The sequence below is a fragment of the Sitophilus oryzae genome, unplaced genomic scaffold, assembly GCF_002938485.1.
Source record: "Sitophilus oryzae breed Bouriz unplaced genomic scaffold, Soryzae_2.0 scaffold_360_pilon_pilon, whole genome shotgun sequence".
Taxonomy (NCBI): domain Eukaryota; kingdom Metazoa; phylum Arthropoda; class Insecta; order Coleoptera; family Curculionidae; genus Sitophilus; species Sitophilus oryzae.
In genome coordinates, this window is record NW_022146930.1 from 281286 (window position 1) to 298274 (window position 16989).

The window sequence follows — 16989 nt, forward strand, 5'->3', positions numbered from 1 at the left end:
ATTTATATAAGCCGTTGCTTTATATAACAACTTCTCAAAATGTCCTCGTCATTTTTGAAAGAGTCCTGACTTTTTTGTGTTTTTTTTTGTCATTCTATTCATTCATTTATTTTGGATTTAAAGAGCTTTCTGAAGGTTTAAAACACGTAGTTTATAAAAATTTTTGAAAGAAAAAGGTCCCAGATAAAAAAAAAAAAAAAAAAAAAAAAAAAAAAAAAAAAAAAATATTGTGTTTTGTGTGAAATTATTGATGTAAGTGCAAACCTAAAGTATGTTCTAAGATGATTTCAGGAAAATATTTTAGCTTCTATAGGGGCTCAAAAAAGTGTGAGTGATCGGGATGGATTTTTTTAATGGAACAACTTCGTATATTATTGCATTTTGGCTTCTTTCTCTTGTGATCACTTTACATACCCTAAGATATGAGTAAATATATTATAAAAGAATATTTTACACCGTATCCCTCCTTAATATTCCTACCATATCTATATATCGATTGGCAATTTATATAAGCCGTTGCTTTATATAACAACTTCTCAAAATGTCCTCGTCATTTTTGAAAGAGTCCTGACTTTTTTGTGTTTTTTTTGTCATTCTATTCATTCATTTATTTTGGATTGGAAGAGCTTTCTGAAGGTTTAAAACACGTAGTTTATAAAAATGTTTGAAAGAAAAAGGTCTCAGATAAAAAAAGACACATGTTTTTTGCATAAAACAGTTTTACATTAATTATTGTGTTTTGTGTGAAATTATTGATGTAAGTGCAAACCTAAAGTATGTTCTAAGATGATTTCAGGAAAATATTTTGGTGAGAGGGGCTCAAAAAAGTGTGAGTGGATCGGGATGATTTTTTTAAATGGAACACCCTGTATATTATTGCATTTTTGGCTTCCTTTCAGATCACTTCACATAATCCTAAGATATGAGTAAATATATTATAATAGTTTCGGCGATATTAACAAATAAATAAAAAAATATATACTTTTCAGCCGTTCTTAAAAAAATTATTAAAAATACAAGACCTGTCATGAAATCAAAACTAAATTAGGTATTTACTTTAGATGATCTGCACTTAACTTTGCTATAAATATGGTAATCGTAAATCATACAGGATGTTCAAAATTCTACGGCAAGCTTCCTGAAATGTAAAATAATTTTTCTCCGTTTTTTCAAATGGAACACCTTATATATTATTTTTTCAGTAGATGGAGAATTAAAAAATAAACATTTTTTGCATTTAGAGTATTTCAAAATTTTTAACGGTTTCGCGGATATTCGCGGTTTTATATTTCATATGGCATTTTCCACAGTAAAATTTTATCAAAGTCACCCAATGATTTTTCTCTAGTATTTTACCGTTGGGAGAGCCATATGAAATAATACTACGTGTATCTGCGAAACCATTAAAAATTTTGATATACTTTAAATACAAAAAATGTTCATTTTTTAATTCTACATCTAATAAAAAAATAATATACAGGGTGTTCCATTTGAAAAAAAAACAAAGAAAAATCATTTCATGATTTAGAAAGTTTGGCGTCGAATTTTGAACATCCTGTATGATTTAAGATTACGATATTTATAGCAAAGTAAGTATAGACTATATAAAGTAAATACCTAGTAAATATAGACTATATAAACTAAATATACTAGAAAACGTATTTTACTTTAAGTATCTGAATCTGATTTTCTCACATTTTTACACTGTTTTTTTTTCTCGGAAAAAAACGGCATACCAAAACAAAAACATCCTTATTTATACTAAGGGCTGGCAAAGGTCAGTCTTGGGTCGAGATTTCCGTATGTGAGAAGAGTACAATGCGTTTATAATGTACTGAACAAAGAGAGGACAGTAAAGACGTTGCCAAACGTATGAAATAAACCGAGAAACTGTGCCCATCGCCAAGAGACGTGGAAGGGGATATAGCAGATTTGTCGCAGTTGACCGGTCGACCCAATCAATACCTCTGTCAGTACTTAAAGTTCTAGGGAAAGGTGTACGTCATGGGTTCAGCTTCACGATTTAACTACGTCTCGTGATACTTAATTTGTTTATTTATTAACGATAGTCGTTGTAATTTTCCCTATAGCTTGAATTTTTTTAAATGCAAGCTAGAAACACTTGCATTTTTGGTAAAAATAAGTGGAATTGTGTGGGTGTTCGATAGTGGTCGCGCTATTAGAACTCTGAATTCAAAAATCGATATCTCGAAATCTATTAGAAATAATAGATTGTAGTTTTTTCAAGAACTTTGTTAATATTTCTGCTGTATTTTCCTTGTAGACAGTATGTGAAAATCTTTATCCATAAAAAAATTACACAATTGCGGAAAATTGATATGCTCTAAATGGATGGATTGTTTACAATTTTTGAATGGAAAAAACAACCTTATCCAATTTGTCTTATGTAAACATATTGTAAAATATCCGATCTTGAAAATAAAAAAAAAATTGAATATCTAAAGTGGTTCTTGAGTTATGGCCTGTTATGTGTTAAAAAGTTGAGTTTTTAAATTATCGCGATTACTGACGTTTTCTCGTTATAAAAAAATTACACCCTAACGATATCCTTATAATTCCATTTCACATGCTCAGAAACATGTCTAATGATTTTATCTCGTTATCTCTTGAAAAAAAAGTCTTTTAAAAATGAGCGGTTTGCGATCGTGATTTTACTTTACTTGATAGGGAAAGGCGTATCGGCAACGCCGCAACAGCACACCGTCGCGCGTCGCTTCGGTCGGTCGCATTTCTCTCACTCCGACTTAATAAGATCCATATGCGATTTACTTCCACACATGTTAATCCCGACCCAAAAGTAACAGTTGCCAGCACGGTATACCCTACCAAAAATAACAACATTTAAATTCAATTTCGTTGCTGTTTTATCTCATGCACGATCTTATTATTAACTTTGCCGTAAAAATAGCTAGGAAAGAAAAAAAACAAATAAAATAAGGGTAGTTTACGAGTTAAAACGCAAAGAAAATGGAACAAAAATGATCCGGCGAACAGCGAGACGCTCCGAAACGAATTTAGAGTAATTTTAAACGGTATGGGAGATAAATTGCTTTTAAGTTTAAACGTCCAGACGAAAAAATAATTGAAAAACTTGATTTAATTTAGAACTTTAAGTTTAGAAACATATTTTCAGTCGTATCTTGTAACTGTAATGAATAGGAAAACATTAGAGCTAATTAAAAGATAAATTTCGATAATATTATATGTTCGGAAAAAAACGGCGTCAAAGTAGCCTTTTTTAGGCCTTACGTGGCCTGTACTCTTCTTTGTTTTTTAATGGCGCTTACTGGCAGTTAGTCTTAAGAGTCTATTACGCTGTATACCGTGCTGGCAACTGTTACGTTTGGGTCGGCATTTACATGTGTGGAAGTAAATCGCATAGGGATCTTACTAAGTCGGAGTGAGAGAAATGCGACCAACCGAGGCGACGCGCAACGGTGTGCTGTTGCGGCGTTGCCGATACGCCTTTTTTCAAGAGATAACTAGATAAAATCATTAGACATGTTTCTGAGCATCTGAAATGGAATTATAAGGATATTGTTAGGGTGACTCAACTTTTTAACACATAACAGGCCATAACTCAAGAACCACTTTAGATATTGAAACTTTTTTTTATTTTCAAGATCGGATATTTTACAATATGTTTACATAAGAAAAATTCGATAAGGTTGTTTTTTCCATTCAAAAATTGTAAACAATCCATCCATTTACTTTTAGAGCATAACAATTTTCAGCAATCGTGTAATTTTTTTATTGATAAAGATTTTCACATACTGCCTACAAAGAAAATACAGCAGAAATATTAACAAAGTTCTTGAAAAAACTACAATCTATTATTTCTAATAGATTTCGAGATATCGATTTTTGAATTCAGAGTTCTAATAGCGTGACCACTATCGAACACCCACTCAATTCCACTTATTTTTAACAAAAATGCAAGTGTTTCTAGCTTGCACTTAAAAATATTCAAGATATATGGAAAATTACAACGACTCGTTAATAAATAAACAAATTAAGTATCACGAAACGTAATTAAATCGTGAAGCTGAACGCATGACGTACACCTTTCCCTAGAACTTTAAGTACTGACAGAGGTATTGATTGGGTCGACCGGTCAACTGCGACAAATCTGCTATATCCCCTTCCACGTCTCTTAGCGATGTGCACAGTTTCTCGGTTTATTTCACAGTTTGGCAACGTGTTTACTGTCCTCTCTTTGTTCAGTACATTATAAACGCATTGTACTTTAAGTATTATAATTCCCCAGCCATCTTTGACGACGTTTTTTTTACTTATTACTCACTTGAAGGAAAATCATTGCCTGTGATAAATTTAAATGGTTCAAAAATATTTATAAATAACTTTTTGATTACTTCCGGTATGTTTTAAAGCCTTAAGCTAAATTCTCATTTCAAATAGATTACAATCTATTTATAAATATGAAATCTAAAAATGTCTGTCATATCTGGGATTTGTGCTGGATGTATTTCTATTTTATATGTTTTTTTTTATTTTAATAAAACCAACCGGCTTTGAACTGGTACATATTTATTTTTCCAAAAACGATTATGGTTATTTTAATAAACAAAAAATTGGTCAAGTGCGAGTCGGACTCGCGCACGCAGGGTTCTGTACCATTCATTATCTATACAACATTAGATACTATATTATTATAAACTTTTTTTTTCCGATTTAGCTGAAATTATGAATGCGCGTATAAGTAATTTAAAAAAAATTAAGAAACACATAACTAAAAATTGTATTAATCAATAATAAATATGTGAAAAGTAAAAATAAATATGTAAAAATTAAAAAAAAAACGATTAAAAAAAAGATTCGCCGTGACTAGGATTCGAACCTGCCTTACTACAGCTCCAACGTCATAGCAGCGTAAACTCCTAACGCTTTAACCACGCGGCCACCGAGAACTTGAAAGATTTTATGTAAAATTCTTACTTAAAAAATAATGTTTAGTAAAAGTACTTTTTTATTTATAAACATTTATTTAATTCTGTTTTCAGTATTTGTTTTTATAGCGGCAACATTATCTGTGAAAATTTCAACTGTCTAGCTATAACGGTGCACAAGATAGACCTTTGTGACAGACGGACGGACGGACGGACAGCAAAGTCTTAGTAACAGGGTTCCCGTTTTTACCCTTTGGGTACGGAACCCTAAAAACAACAAAAATGTTTATATCTGACAAGTGATACATAAGACCGTCCAATATTTTCCAGAAATTGAACTGTGATAGACTTGGAGACTTACCGATTCCACATAAACAACCACAAAAACGTTGATTGATTTCCTCTGACCTGGGTTATGCATCATTAATCTTTTACTTGCCTTCCAAGCCGTGTTTTTACCATTTCCAAATATTAATGATCAACATAGATCTGTTATTAATCACACAATTTGACGTGTTTCTTTCAATCCTTTGGTTTGTACCTTAAAATTACAAAATTACTATCGTACTATGCAGAATTATGAAATAATTTTATTTTACTTTTTGTTTGAGAATCAAAAGATTCCTTAGCTTGTGCAGTTTACAAAATATAATTTAGGTTAAGTCAATTTATTTAATAAAATAGCGGTATAGGGTATACAGGGTGATACACAGGAATAGTGAATTAATTTCGGAAGACGATAATGCAATTTTATCGTCGTGTATAAAACAATATTTTTTTCCATAGCAAGTTACGTTTTAAAAAGTATTCAAAAATTATTATTTGAAGGAATTTATTACAAGTAGAAAACAGATTGTGCTGGGTTGGCGTTGGTTTCTATGTAATTTGACAAGTAAATAAAGCTGTCTCTTTAGTTGTCAGTTTTGAGTCAATATTTTTTAATTCTCTTTCGTGTCGATTGCTGATTGCATCGGAGCCAGAAATGGCTCAAAACGAAATAAGTAATTTACCAACAGATATTCAGGCTGAGGCGACAAACGCCATATCCAAACTACTTCCATTTAAATCCAGAATAACTTATGAAAAGGAATACAAAATTTTTCAAAAATGGAAGCAATTAAAAAACGTGCGAGAAGAAATAAAGTTTTTAACCTATCCTCGCTGTTAAAGTATCATTTAATCTGCCCTTCCAGTTAAAGTACTATTTTTGATAAATATAAGGCAATTTTAACAGTTGCTTGGAAAAAAAGTGCTTTACTTTTATGCCTAGGCATTAAAGTAACTTTTTATATTGTCAATCACGTCGCAAAAATTAATACTTTTATGACGTTTGAAAAAATATATTTTTGCAACATTGTACAGTAAAGTTTGATCATTGCTTTTATTGAAATTTACAAACCAGTATATAAAAACTTTCGAAAAATAATCAACTTTGGAAAATGTTTAGTTATATTTTTGTATTATTTGTTTATGAATTATGTAAATTTTATTATTTTAACCGTTCATATCCCTATTTAAAATTCATTTTTAAGCAACGGGAACTTGTTTTTAAAGTGAAAACATTAATGGATTGACTAGGAGTAACCTAACATGTATTACAAACTATAAACTTTAGATAGACCTACACGTGCATATATAATTACGTTGATGATCGCATTAAAATTAGTGCATTAAATTTAAAGCCTAGTAGCTTATAGATCAGCCTTTATGCCATATATGAAGACCAATTTCCACTGATATAATTTAATAACGGCTTTTCTATATAATAAAAAGGCAAAACTACACAAAATATGTTTGCAATCTATTTGCATTTGCAAGTGAGAAACAAAAATGAGACATTAATGTGAATATGACCAAATAATATGTAGATACTTGACTGAGATTCTCTCCAAAAAAATCCTTTATGGGTATTTCGCCACTGCACTGCAAGAAAATACTGCTTGTCAGAAGTTATGTTTACAGTTATACAAATTTGCCTAACAAAGAAAAAATGCTTAACGTTTCGGAAAGTTTATCTCTTTCCGTCGTCGGAAGCAAAAAAAAAATACGAAGAATAAAGCAAAAAACCATTTAAAATATTTAAAATCAACTATTCGAGAACACTTTATTTTTTTAAAACAGATACGTCTACAAGAAATCGTTGACGTTCTGTTAAAATGACATTATATCAAGTTAAACTTCAAAATTAACAATTACTACCTGATAACAATTACTTAATAAGGTAAAACCAGAGAGGGTAAAACCAAAAAGTGCCAAACATTCTGTATGATTATTTTTAAATTTTACGTATGTTATGTTTATTTATGTTATGTTCTTTAAAATCAAAGAAGCGATTGCCATACATTACTAACATCTACAGATGCATGAGTAATACATTTATTTTTATTAGATTGAATTAAAAAAGCCTCTTTTATTTTTCTTTTAGAAGCTGTCGCTTCTTTCATTATAATTTTGGCGTTATTAAAATTTATTCTGTACCAATGACCTCTAAATAAAGTTCTGTACCTTGTGTCCCAGGAATGCTGACAAATCTTAGATTTTCACTAATCTAAGGTTGCAGTGCAGTCGAAATACCGATAAAGGATTTTTTTGGAGAGATGAATCCGCCACATTGGTATAGACATTTTTGAGTGAGATTGTATCTCAAAATTATGAAAATGGCTATCCTAACCAACTAAATTATGAAAAAGCACATCATTTTTTCTTTTTGTTCTAGAATTAAGGGATTTCTTAGCCTAGACGTGGATATATCTCATTTGGAAGTGGATCAATGCGAAGCTCAATTAGGATCAGCCTCGACAAACACTATGACAGTCTTCCACGGATCTCACAAATGTCACAATCTCACTTCACAGGTAAATTTTCTTAGATATAGTAATGTACGACAATCAAAATACCTACAAGAAATTAACTAAATAATAAGTGTTTAGTTTTTTTTTGAATGTCTATCTGAATTAAATCAATACAAAATATAACAAGACATAAATAAAAATTGTTATAGCAATATAGTTTACTAGCGTGTACTTCGTTCGTGTCGAATTAATCATTTGTAATGGCGATGATAAAGCAAAGCAGAAGAATTTCCATTAAAATACAAACTGGATAAAATTTTCTCGCATTTATGTCAGCATGAGAAAAAACAATAAGGAGATATTATTATATAACTTGGTAGTATTTGAGGGGTAGTTTCATCTCGTTGGAATTTGTCTTTCGAAAAATCCGTTTGCCAAAAATAAGCTTTTTACGTCAAGCAGGTTAAGCAGAATCGTGGTTAAGCAATTACCCAACTTTTTGGAACACCCTGTATGATTTTTTAAAAAATTTCAAAATATGTAAAAAAACCAAATAAATTATGCTTGTCCAAGCGTTTTCCCGAAAGACTAACCGTTTTTTAAATAACAAATATTGTAATATTTGAGGGGCGTTTTCACCCTCTTGGAATTTGAGATTCGAGAAACCCCTCCTTATCGAACCTCTACACCCCACAGTCAATCCGTTTGCCAAAAATCAGCTGTAAATGTTAAGCAGTTTAAGCAGACTCGTGATTACTCAATGGTCATATTTTATGAAACACCCTGTATAAATTTATAAAAATCTTAAAATATGAAAAACAACAAAATAAAATATACGTGTTTAAGTATTTTTCCGAAAAACTCACTGGTTTTTAAATAAAAAATATTTTAACATTTGAGGGATAGTTTCACCCCCTTAGAATTCGAGTTTCGAAAAATCCCTTCTTATCGAACCTCTACACCCTAAAGTCAATCTGTTTTCCAAAAATCAGCTTTTTACGTCAAGCGCTTTAAGCAGGTTCGTGATTAATCAATGACCAGATTTTTCGAAACACCCTGTATACATTTTTAAAAAATCTTAAAATACGTAAAAAACAAAATAAAATAAACGTGTTTAAGCGCTTTTTCGGAAACTTGACCGTTTTTTAAATAAAAAATATTGTAATATTTGAGGGGTGGTTTCACACTCTTGGAACTGGAATTTCGAAAAATTCTTTCTTATCGAACCTCTACACACTAGAATCAACCTGTATGCTAAAATTGAGCTTCTTACGTTTGAGTGGTTTGAGCAGGATCGTAATTAATCAGTATGTCAGTCACTTAAGGATTTTATATATTAGTATAGATAGTTGCAAGATTCGAGCAGTAAAAGCAAATAGTGCAGCACAAAAAAAGTACGTTCAAATGAAATCAATCATCTACGAAACAATTTGTTTAAATAAGAGATATCATTACTAAAATGTTCGTAAGGAATATCGATATTTAAAATAAAGTATCGATATTTTCAAATATCGATCTATTTTGTACATCCCTACCTGGAAACTGAAAACGTAAGGGACTTAACGAGCAACATGTTACGAGATGGGTCAAGGGTCATCCATGGCTAACCTGGACAAGGGAATTGAAACGCATACCGGAAATATACCGTATCGACATCCTTCCTCAAACATCGACCTGCCGGAGATTGAAACATAAACAGAACGGATTGGTTTAGTTAATTTCGGTTGATTAGCTGTGGTGGTTGTAATTCTATCCATTAATTTATGGGTATTTAGGGCGCATCCATGAGGATATTTTGATTATTATACAGGGTGGTACGAACTGTATTCCGGAAACTTTGCCAGCATATTCTGCAGATAAAAATAAGTAAAAAAGTTCGTATAAATGTATGTTCTAAAATGCTTAGTTTCGGAGATACAGGGTGTAGAAGTTTCATTTTTATTTCGATTTTTTCCAAATAATTTCTGAAGTAACGTCAATATTAATATTAATTAATACGCTCATGTAGTCGACGCGTAGCTCTGTCAACGACGCGACGCGTTGTCAAACAGATAAAAAAATTATTTAGAAAATGATCGAAATAACGGAAATAAACAAATTTTTCGAGAAACTTACACGTTTAAAACTTGTATTGGATTTCTAGGAAGACTTTACGGTAAAAAAATCATTCCCAAATAAGTGTTTCCGCAAGAAATTACAAAAAATATCTGAAAAAAATGATGTAAGACTTCCTTGCAGGTGTGCTCTGGCCTATTGAAGGCGTGGAAAAAAATTTTGATGGTTATGATGTGGTTATGTTGTTAGAATCGATATAAATATTGAGGATTTTTTGTTATTTAAATAGAGATTTAAAGAGGGAGGTAATTTTTACAACTAAAGGCCTTCGACAGGGATGTCCTCTGTTGCCTCTTTTATTTAGTCTGTATTTGGAAGTGGTTCTTATGGACTGGAAGAAGAGGTGTGGGGAATGGGCGTCCCTGTAGGAGATGACTGTTTGGTTACATTAAATTTTGCCGATGATCAGGTGGTCATACCTCATGATGCTTACGACCTTGAATTCATGATGAGCAGGTTAAATTCGGCATACACGGAATGGGGCCTTACTGTGAACATTGATAAAACGGAATACCTACTGACTAATTCAGATGATAAATTTGACATTTTCATTTCTGACAATGCAAAGCTCAAAGAGGTTGAATGGTTTAGATACTTGGGGGCACGTATAACCAGAAAGGGGCTGGACAAAACAGAAGTATCTGCTAGAATAGAACAAGGGCGGAAGATTATAGGAGCACTGAATGGCATCTGGTGGGACAAAAACATAAGACCAAACACAAAAGTACATATTGGAAGAGCCCTAGTGGAGTCGGTTGGGTGTGAAGTTTGGACCTTAAAAGCTGAACAAAAGCGAGCTTTGAATGCACTCGAAATGGACTATTTGATACGCAGTGCGAGAATATCTAAACTGGACAGAGTTAGGAACGTGGAAATCAGAGCCAAAATGGATGCCACACAGACAATAGTGGATAGAGTCGAACAGAGGGGCTTTAAGTGGTTTGGACACTTACTACGCATGGAACACCAAAGATGGCCCTACCGTATCTACAGCTGGTCACCACCTGGAAAAAGGGAAAGAGGACGGGCTAGAAGATCCTGGAATGAGGCCATCAGAAGGGCAATGGAGGACCGTAACTTGGAAGAGGAAGATGTTCTTGATCGTAACAGGTGGCGGTTAGGAGTGGGGATGCGACGTTAGTTGCGACAACCCTGGAGTATATATATAAATAGAGATTTTAATGAAAAAATATTGTTAGGGTAGAAAACACTTTTTTACCTGAATTTTTTCTTCTTATTTTCAGTGTATCACAAAATTTTCACTGCATACGTCAACATGGTCCAGAGGAAGATACCAGTGCCATTGTAGAAAAGGATTTTATTCACCGTATCATGGGGGAATCTTCAACGGATCATTGGTTGAAGGTAAAATTTAAATTTGATACTCTTAAAAAAACTTTATTTTTTTGCCACTAGAAGAATATCTACAAAATCAAAAAGTATTTTTTTAGAAGACTTTTTGAAATGAAACTTCTTTACTCCCATGGCTACTTTGGTTATATGTTGTTGGTATTCCATAGAAATTGAGTTTATAATTTGTTTATATATTATTTTTTTTTGTCTTGTTTCAGTGGCTTGGGAGGAAAAACTAGAAAACTCGAGTGACTCGTGGGGCAGCATTTTTCAATGTAGACAGTGTGCTCCTGGCTGTCATTTTTGTGTTGACGAATCTCCGTGTTTGGCCAGCTATTCCTGGCCATTCAGGTAAAGTATCATAGAAATTTAATTTGATTTGAAAAAAAAATATTAATTAAAAAACCAGGAAATTCTCGAATTTGTATCGTACAACTGATACGGTTCTTGTGATGTCAAAATGACCTACACTATCGGACAAAAGTAGAGCAACAAAGTTCATTTTTATTCATGTTTGAATAAAAAAAAATATTAGGTTGTGATTTTCGGCTATGTTTACTAACACACTATCCTTACACTATTACTATAATACTATTTTAGTACTAGTACTATTTTGGTGTACTTTTAATCAGTTTAAAAATGGTAAATAATATTGATTATAAAAATTGATAAGAATAGGGGCGACAAAAGTAGAACAACAAATTGTATTCAACAAATTTTATTGTGTCTTATTTCAACAAAAAATATTTAACACATTTAAGAACAATACTAATTGAAAGTCATACATTAGTAATTGGTAGAATATCCATTATTATTAATAACTTGCTGACAACGGCGTGGCATTGAACCAATCAACTTCTGAATGACATTTTCGGAAAGATTTGTACAAACTTCATTAATTTTATCTATCAAGGATTGTTTATTTGGAAACATTTGGGTACAAATACGACGTTCTACTTCTTCCCAGAGATTGTCGATGGGGTTAAGGTTTGGGGATTCTGCTGGCCATTGCAAAACTCGAACGTCATTTTCCCTAAACCACTTTTAAACAACTTGTGAAGAGTGTTTTGGATCGTTGTACAGTTGGAAAATAAAACGCAGTGACATTTCCCATTCTGCATAAGGAAGCATAATATTCTGCATGATATCCCTATAAACAAATTGGTCCATCATGTCATTAATAAAGTGTATAGTGCCTATCCCATTCCATGAGAAGCAACCCCATATAAATACACTGCCTTTACCGTGTTTAATTGTAGATGTTACGTATTTAGTATCAAACCTTGTATTGATTGATCGCCTCACACGTCTCATTCCATCAGAATTGAATATTTTGTAGCGAGTTTCATCACTGAACAGAACTTTTTTCCAGTCATTGACGGTCCAGTTTAAATGCCGACGTGCGAATGCCAACCTTGCTCCTCTATTTCTTTCCATGGGACGAAGGGGTGCAATTGAGTGGCTTCCCTGGTTACCCGACTTGACTCCTTTAAACTTTCGGATTTCGGAAACTAACGGCTTTTTGGTTGGACGTCTACTAAATAACTTTGCATCTACTAATCTTCTTTGTACTGTTCGTATACCAACCGTAATTTCTGGAATTTCAGCAATAATTCTAGGTGCGGACTTCCAAGGAACAAGCAATTCTTTTGATGCGTCTGTCGGTCATTACTGTTGTTTTCTTTGGCCTTCCCGATTTTGGCAACTTTTCTAAGTGTCCCCTGTTATTATACGATGAAATTATTTTAGATACACTGTACCGGGGTAACACAAACTGTCTTGAAATATTGGCTTGTTTGTTACCTTCCATGCATGCATTCACAACTCTTTGCTTCAAGACTTTTGAAATTGGCATGACTAATCCAGCATAGAAATGTTTAAAAAAACATAAAATAAACCTCGCAGAATTATTTTGGGCTTTACTTTTGCTAAAACCCTTCTTTGGAATGAATTATTTGAATGTTGCTCTACTTTTGACGCGTTAAGCATTTAAAACTAAATGTCAAAATAAATTCATTTGTTTTATTAGTAAAAATTCTTGTTGTCATCGATACTCATAGCCTACTTCGTAGTTTTTAAATTTATTGTATTTGTATACATTATCATGCATGATATAATTAAAAAATCGCGATTTGCAAATATTTCTTGAAGTGTTGCTCTACTTTTGTCCGATAGTGTATGTTTCTACACCTTTTAGTTTGAATACTATCACTTTATTGAATACGTCAATCAATTCTAATTTATGTCATATACTAATATACCAAATCTCGTTTTTTTTTATCTCAAAATATAAAAAAGTTATAGGAGCCTTTGAGACGCACCCGGTATATATGGAAAAAAATCAAGAAATTGACCATTTTTGACTATTTTTACAGGTTTTCAAGACTATTAGGAAAATATTAAACTTTGTCGTAAAATATTGACAATTTCAGAATTTTTAGGAAATTTTATGTAGAAATATACAAACATTTAAAGAGAATATATGTGAAAAGGAAACAAAAAAGAAACAGAGTATTGTTGAGCCTCAACAGTTTTTATGACAGTTAAAAAAAAACAAGAGAAAGAAATAAAAGCATAAAAACGATGCTTAAGCCCAAACGAAATAAATGTTTTGTTCTTGTCCGGACAAGGGTGCCTTTTTGTGGTGTACAAATTAAGCCTTTGTGGAAAGAAAGAATACAAAAAATGGATCAAAATTTATCTCTTTTAATAGACGAAAATGATGTAATTTAGATGTTTGTCGATCATTTTTTTTTAATAATACTCTTTTTGTTTTATATGTGAAAATGAATAGTTATTGTCTATCCAACGACAGGATCCTTGACAGTGATAGATGTGTCTGTCATTTTAATTTCAAAGTAGTTTATTTTATTTTACAAAGAAATAAGTTGGTACAAGTGGAACGCATAGCAGGAAATTAATATATTTAAAATTTGAGTGACAAGTGATTACTTCAAAATATTGTGAAAAAAACTGTATAAAACTGAAAAGATCTAATCGAGTTATTTTATTTTAAAAAAACCGGCATGTGTTAATACAAAACAAACAAGAACAAAACACCACATACCAGAAAAATATAAAAAAGAACTATTTCTTACTTTCAAGCTTCAAGAAACTTCCCGCATTTATTATATTTATCAATATATAACTTATGTATGTACAAATACAAATTTGTAATATTGCACAGGAATAAATAAAACAACATAAATAAAACAAACTATTATTATTAATAATAACCTCGAATTTTATACCAAGGTTGATTAATTAATTAACTTTAATCTTAATTTTTTTAAACAGTACCTTTTGACATTATTTTTCTGCAGTACTAAAATCCATTATTTACCTATCGTGTGATGTCGATATTTTACAGCTATTCCAGTTTTTAGTATATGTTTAGTACGATCCTGGTACCATATACGAGACGCACTTATCTATGACGAAATGGTATACAAATCTTATTGATGGTAACTTTATTGGTGTATAAGACTTTCTGCCTGGGCACCGAGTATTAACTATAAACTGTACTCTGGGTCTACAGTTAATGTTCCCCCGCTTTTTCTTACACTTGACTTCAAAAGACACAAAACACACGTAATAACACGAATCAAAATGCATCATCTTCCTAAACGTAAGGTATTTGACATAAGTTGAAAATTATAACCTATAATTTGGCAAGCCTCAAAAATCTAAAGGTGAGTTCATACCTTGTTCATACGCATCGGCCTCCGTTTGTCGTTCATCGTTCCGTCAAACCCAAGAACAGTTAACCTAATAGGTCTGCTCATTCAGCCAAAAGTGTCCGCCAGGTGCATGCGAAAACTACTCGCTTTGTGACGTCATTGTAGCCCTTGTCATGGTTATTAGTCCTTATCCGGCAACCAATAATACAGACACGTGCATTATTGGTTACCGAATGCAAAACGTTCATTATTTAGTTTATTTACTTAAACACCTTATATGTATGCAGTATAGAAAATTAACTGTATAAATCGTATTAAATACTCGGATAATGCATTTTTAAGAACAGTAGTTCCCAGCATCACCTTTTGCAAGCATTCTTTTTAGAGTACTTCCATATTTTGCTTCAAAATAATTAATAAACAAAATCGTGGGCACTTAGTATGCACTTTGTCACAATCCACAACACAAAATGAACGTATTTATACACTCTATAGCTCTAAAAACTTTAAAGACACCTTTTTCACATTTAAAATTGACAAAATAATTAACTCAAGATTTATCAGCTGTTACTCATAAGTTTACCATAGGCAACTAATAATACACACTATCATGACAAGGCAAGGACAAGGCTTTGTCAAGAACTACAATGACGTCACAACTGTCAGCTGAAGCGCGGGAAGAGGCGAACGTACGTCTTATGAGGATGAGCAATCCTATTAGTTTACCGTTCTTGCGTCAAACCAAAAAAATTGAAATATGATCTGTCATTTTTGAAATAAACCAATAAAACTGGTTGAAAACAACAAGAGACGACGCCTGACGGGTTTATATTTAAACCCATCCATAGTTAACTTAAAAAATATTAGAAACTTTTTTTAGTAAAATAAATAGATTCATTTTTAGATTAGTCATCTGCTTTTCATCTGTCATCGTCTGTCGAAATCTTACCTGAGAAAAAAACAGAGTTTAGGTTGTTATTATGCACTACCTGGTTATATTGTTATACAGGGTGTCCCCCGATTGTCTTTACAAGAGGAAAAACTTTTTTATTAGTGCTTAGTTTTCATGTTTTTCTTAATTTTCTCTAAAACGGTATGAAAATCTGGAAAAATTTTTTTAGGAAGAATGCATTTTTCTCAAAATGTCAATAATAAAAAAGTTTTTCCTCTTGTAAAGACAATTCGGGGACATACTGTATATTGTTTTTTTTTTCAGAATCACTTTACTCACAGTTAGTATAATTTGCGTGTTCTTCACCATTGTTTTGAACTGTTATATGTTCAAACACCGAAAACTCAAGGTATTCAAAGTTGCAAGTCCGATATTTTTGAGCATAACGCTCTTGGGATGTGCCACTATGTATTTAGAGGTAAGGTTAGCTATATAAATAGAATATTTTAATGTTTTTTTATACAGGGTGGTCCGAACTGTATTCCGGATAAAAATAAGTAAAAAAGTTCGTATAAATGTATGTTCTAAAATGCTTAGTTTCGGAGATAACAGGTTGTAGAAGTTTCATTTTTATTTTGATTTGTTCCAAATAATTTCTGAAGTACCGTTAATATTTGGATGAAAATTGGTGTCAATATGACTCCCCTACTCCTTATAGTTAGGGATTTTGAGAAGGTAAGATGTCTAGAAATGGATCCTGAGAGAGGGAAACGATACAAGTTTCGGGAAGTAGATACATTCACATATCTGAAACAAATGGAGAAAGATAACCAATCAAGCCATGAGCCTTTTAGGCTTTTAGAGCTATTATACCGGGTGTTACATCGTCGGACGGGACATAGGAAATCCCATGTAAATTTTAATGGGGTCAATTACTGGCTTCCCTAATTATTTTAGAGAATAATTCTATTTAGGTTTATTGAAGAGCACTAAAACCCACATTCAAAAGAATAACTTTTTTAATATTTTTGATTAGCTCGTTTACGAGTTATCGCCGATTTCTTTTTAAATATTTCTCCTTTCTTATGGCCCTGTATTGTATTTACTTATGAGCACCAGTCAAGGTAAAAGATAACTGTCAAATGAAGTTGTCATTTCAGAAATTGAAAACTCATTCCTACATCGGAAATCTTAAAGATATATTTATAAATACAAATTAATATGAATTA

General features: G+C 32.0%; 1 protein-coding gene across 4 annotated transcripts in view; it reads left to right on the plus strand.

The window, feature by feature from the left end:
• The window catches only part of LOC115885079 (probable G-protein coupled receptor CG31760), a 204491-nt gene that overhangs the window by 160837 nt on the left and 26665 nt on the right, over positions 1-16989 (plus strand). For all 4 annotated transcript variants that reach the window (XM_030903849.1, XM_030903847.1, XM_030903848.1 and 1 more), the window contains 4 exons: positions 7645-7783; positions 11080-11200; positions 11407-11539; positions 16085-16238. In XM_030903849.1, the coding sequence (XP_030759709.1) occupies positions 7645-7783; positions 11080-11200; positions 11407-11539; positions 16085-16238 (547 nt within the window). The remainder of the gene's footprint in view (positions 1-7644; positions 7784-11079; positions 11201-11406; positions 11540-16084; positions 16239-16989) is intronic.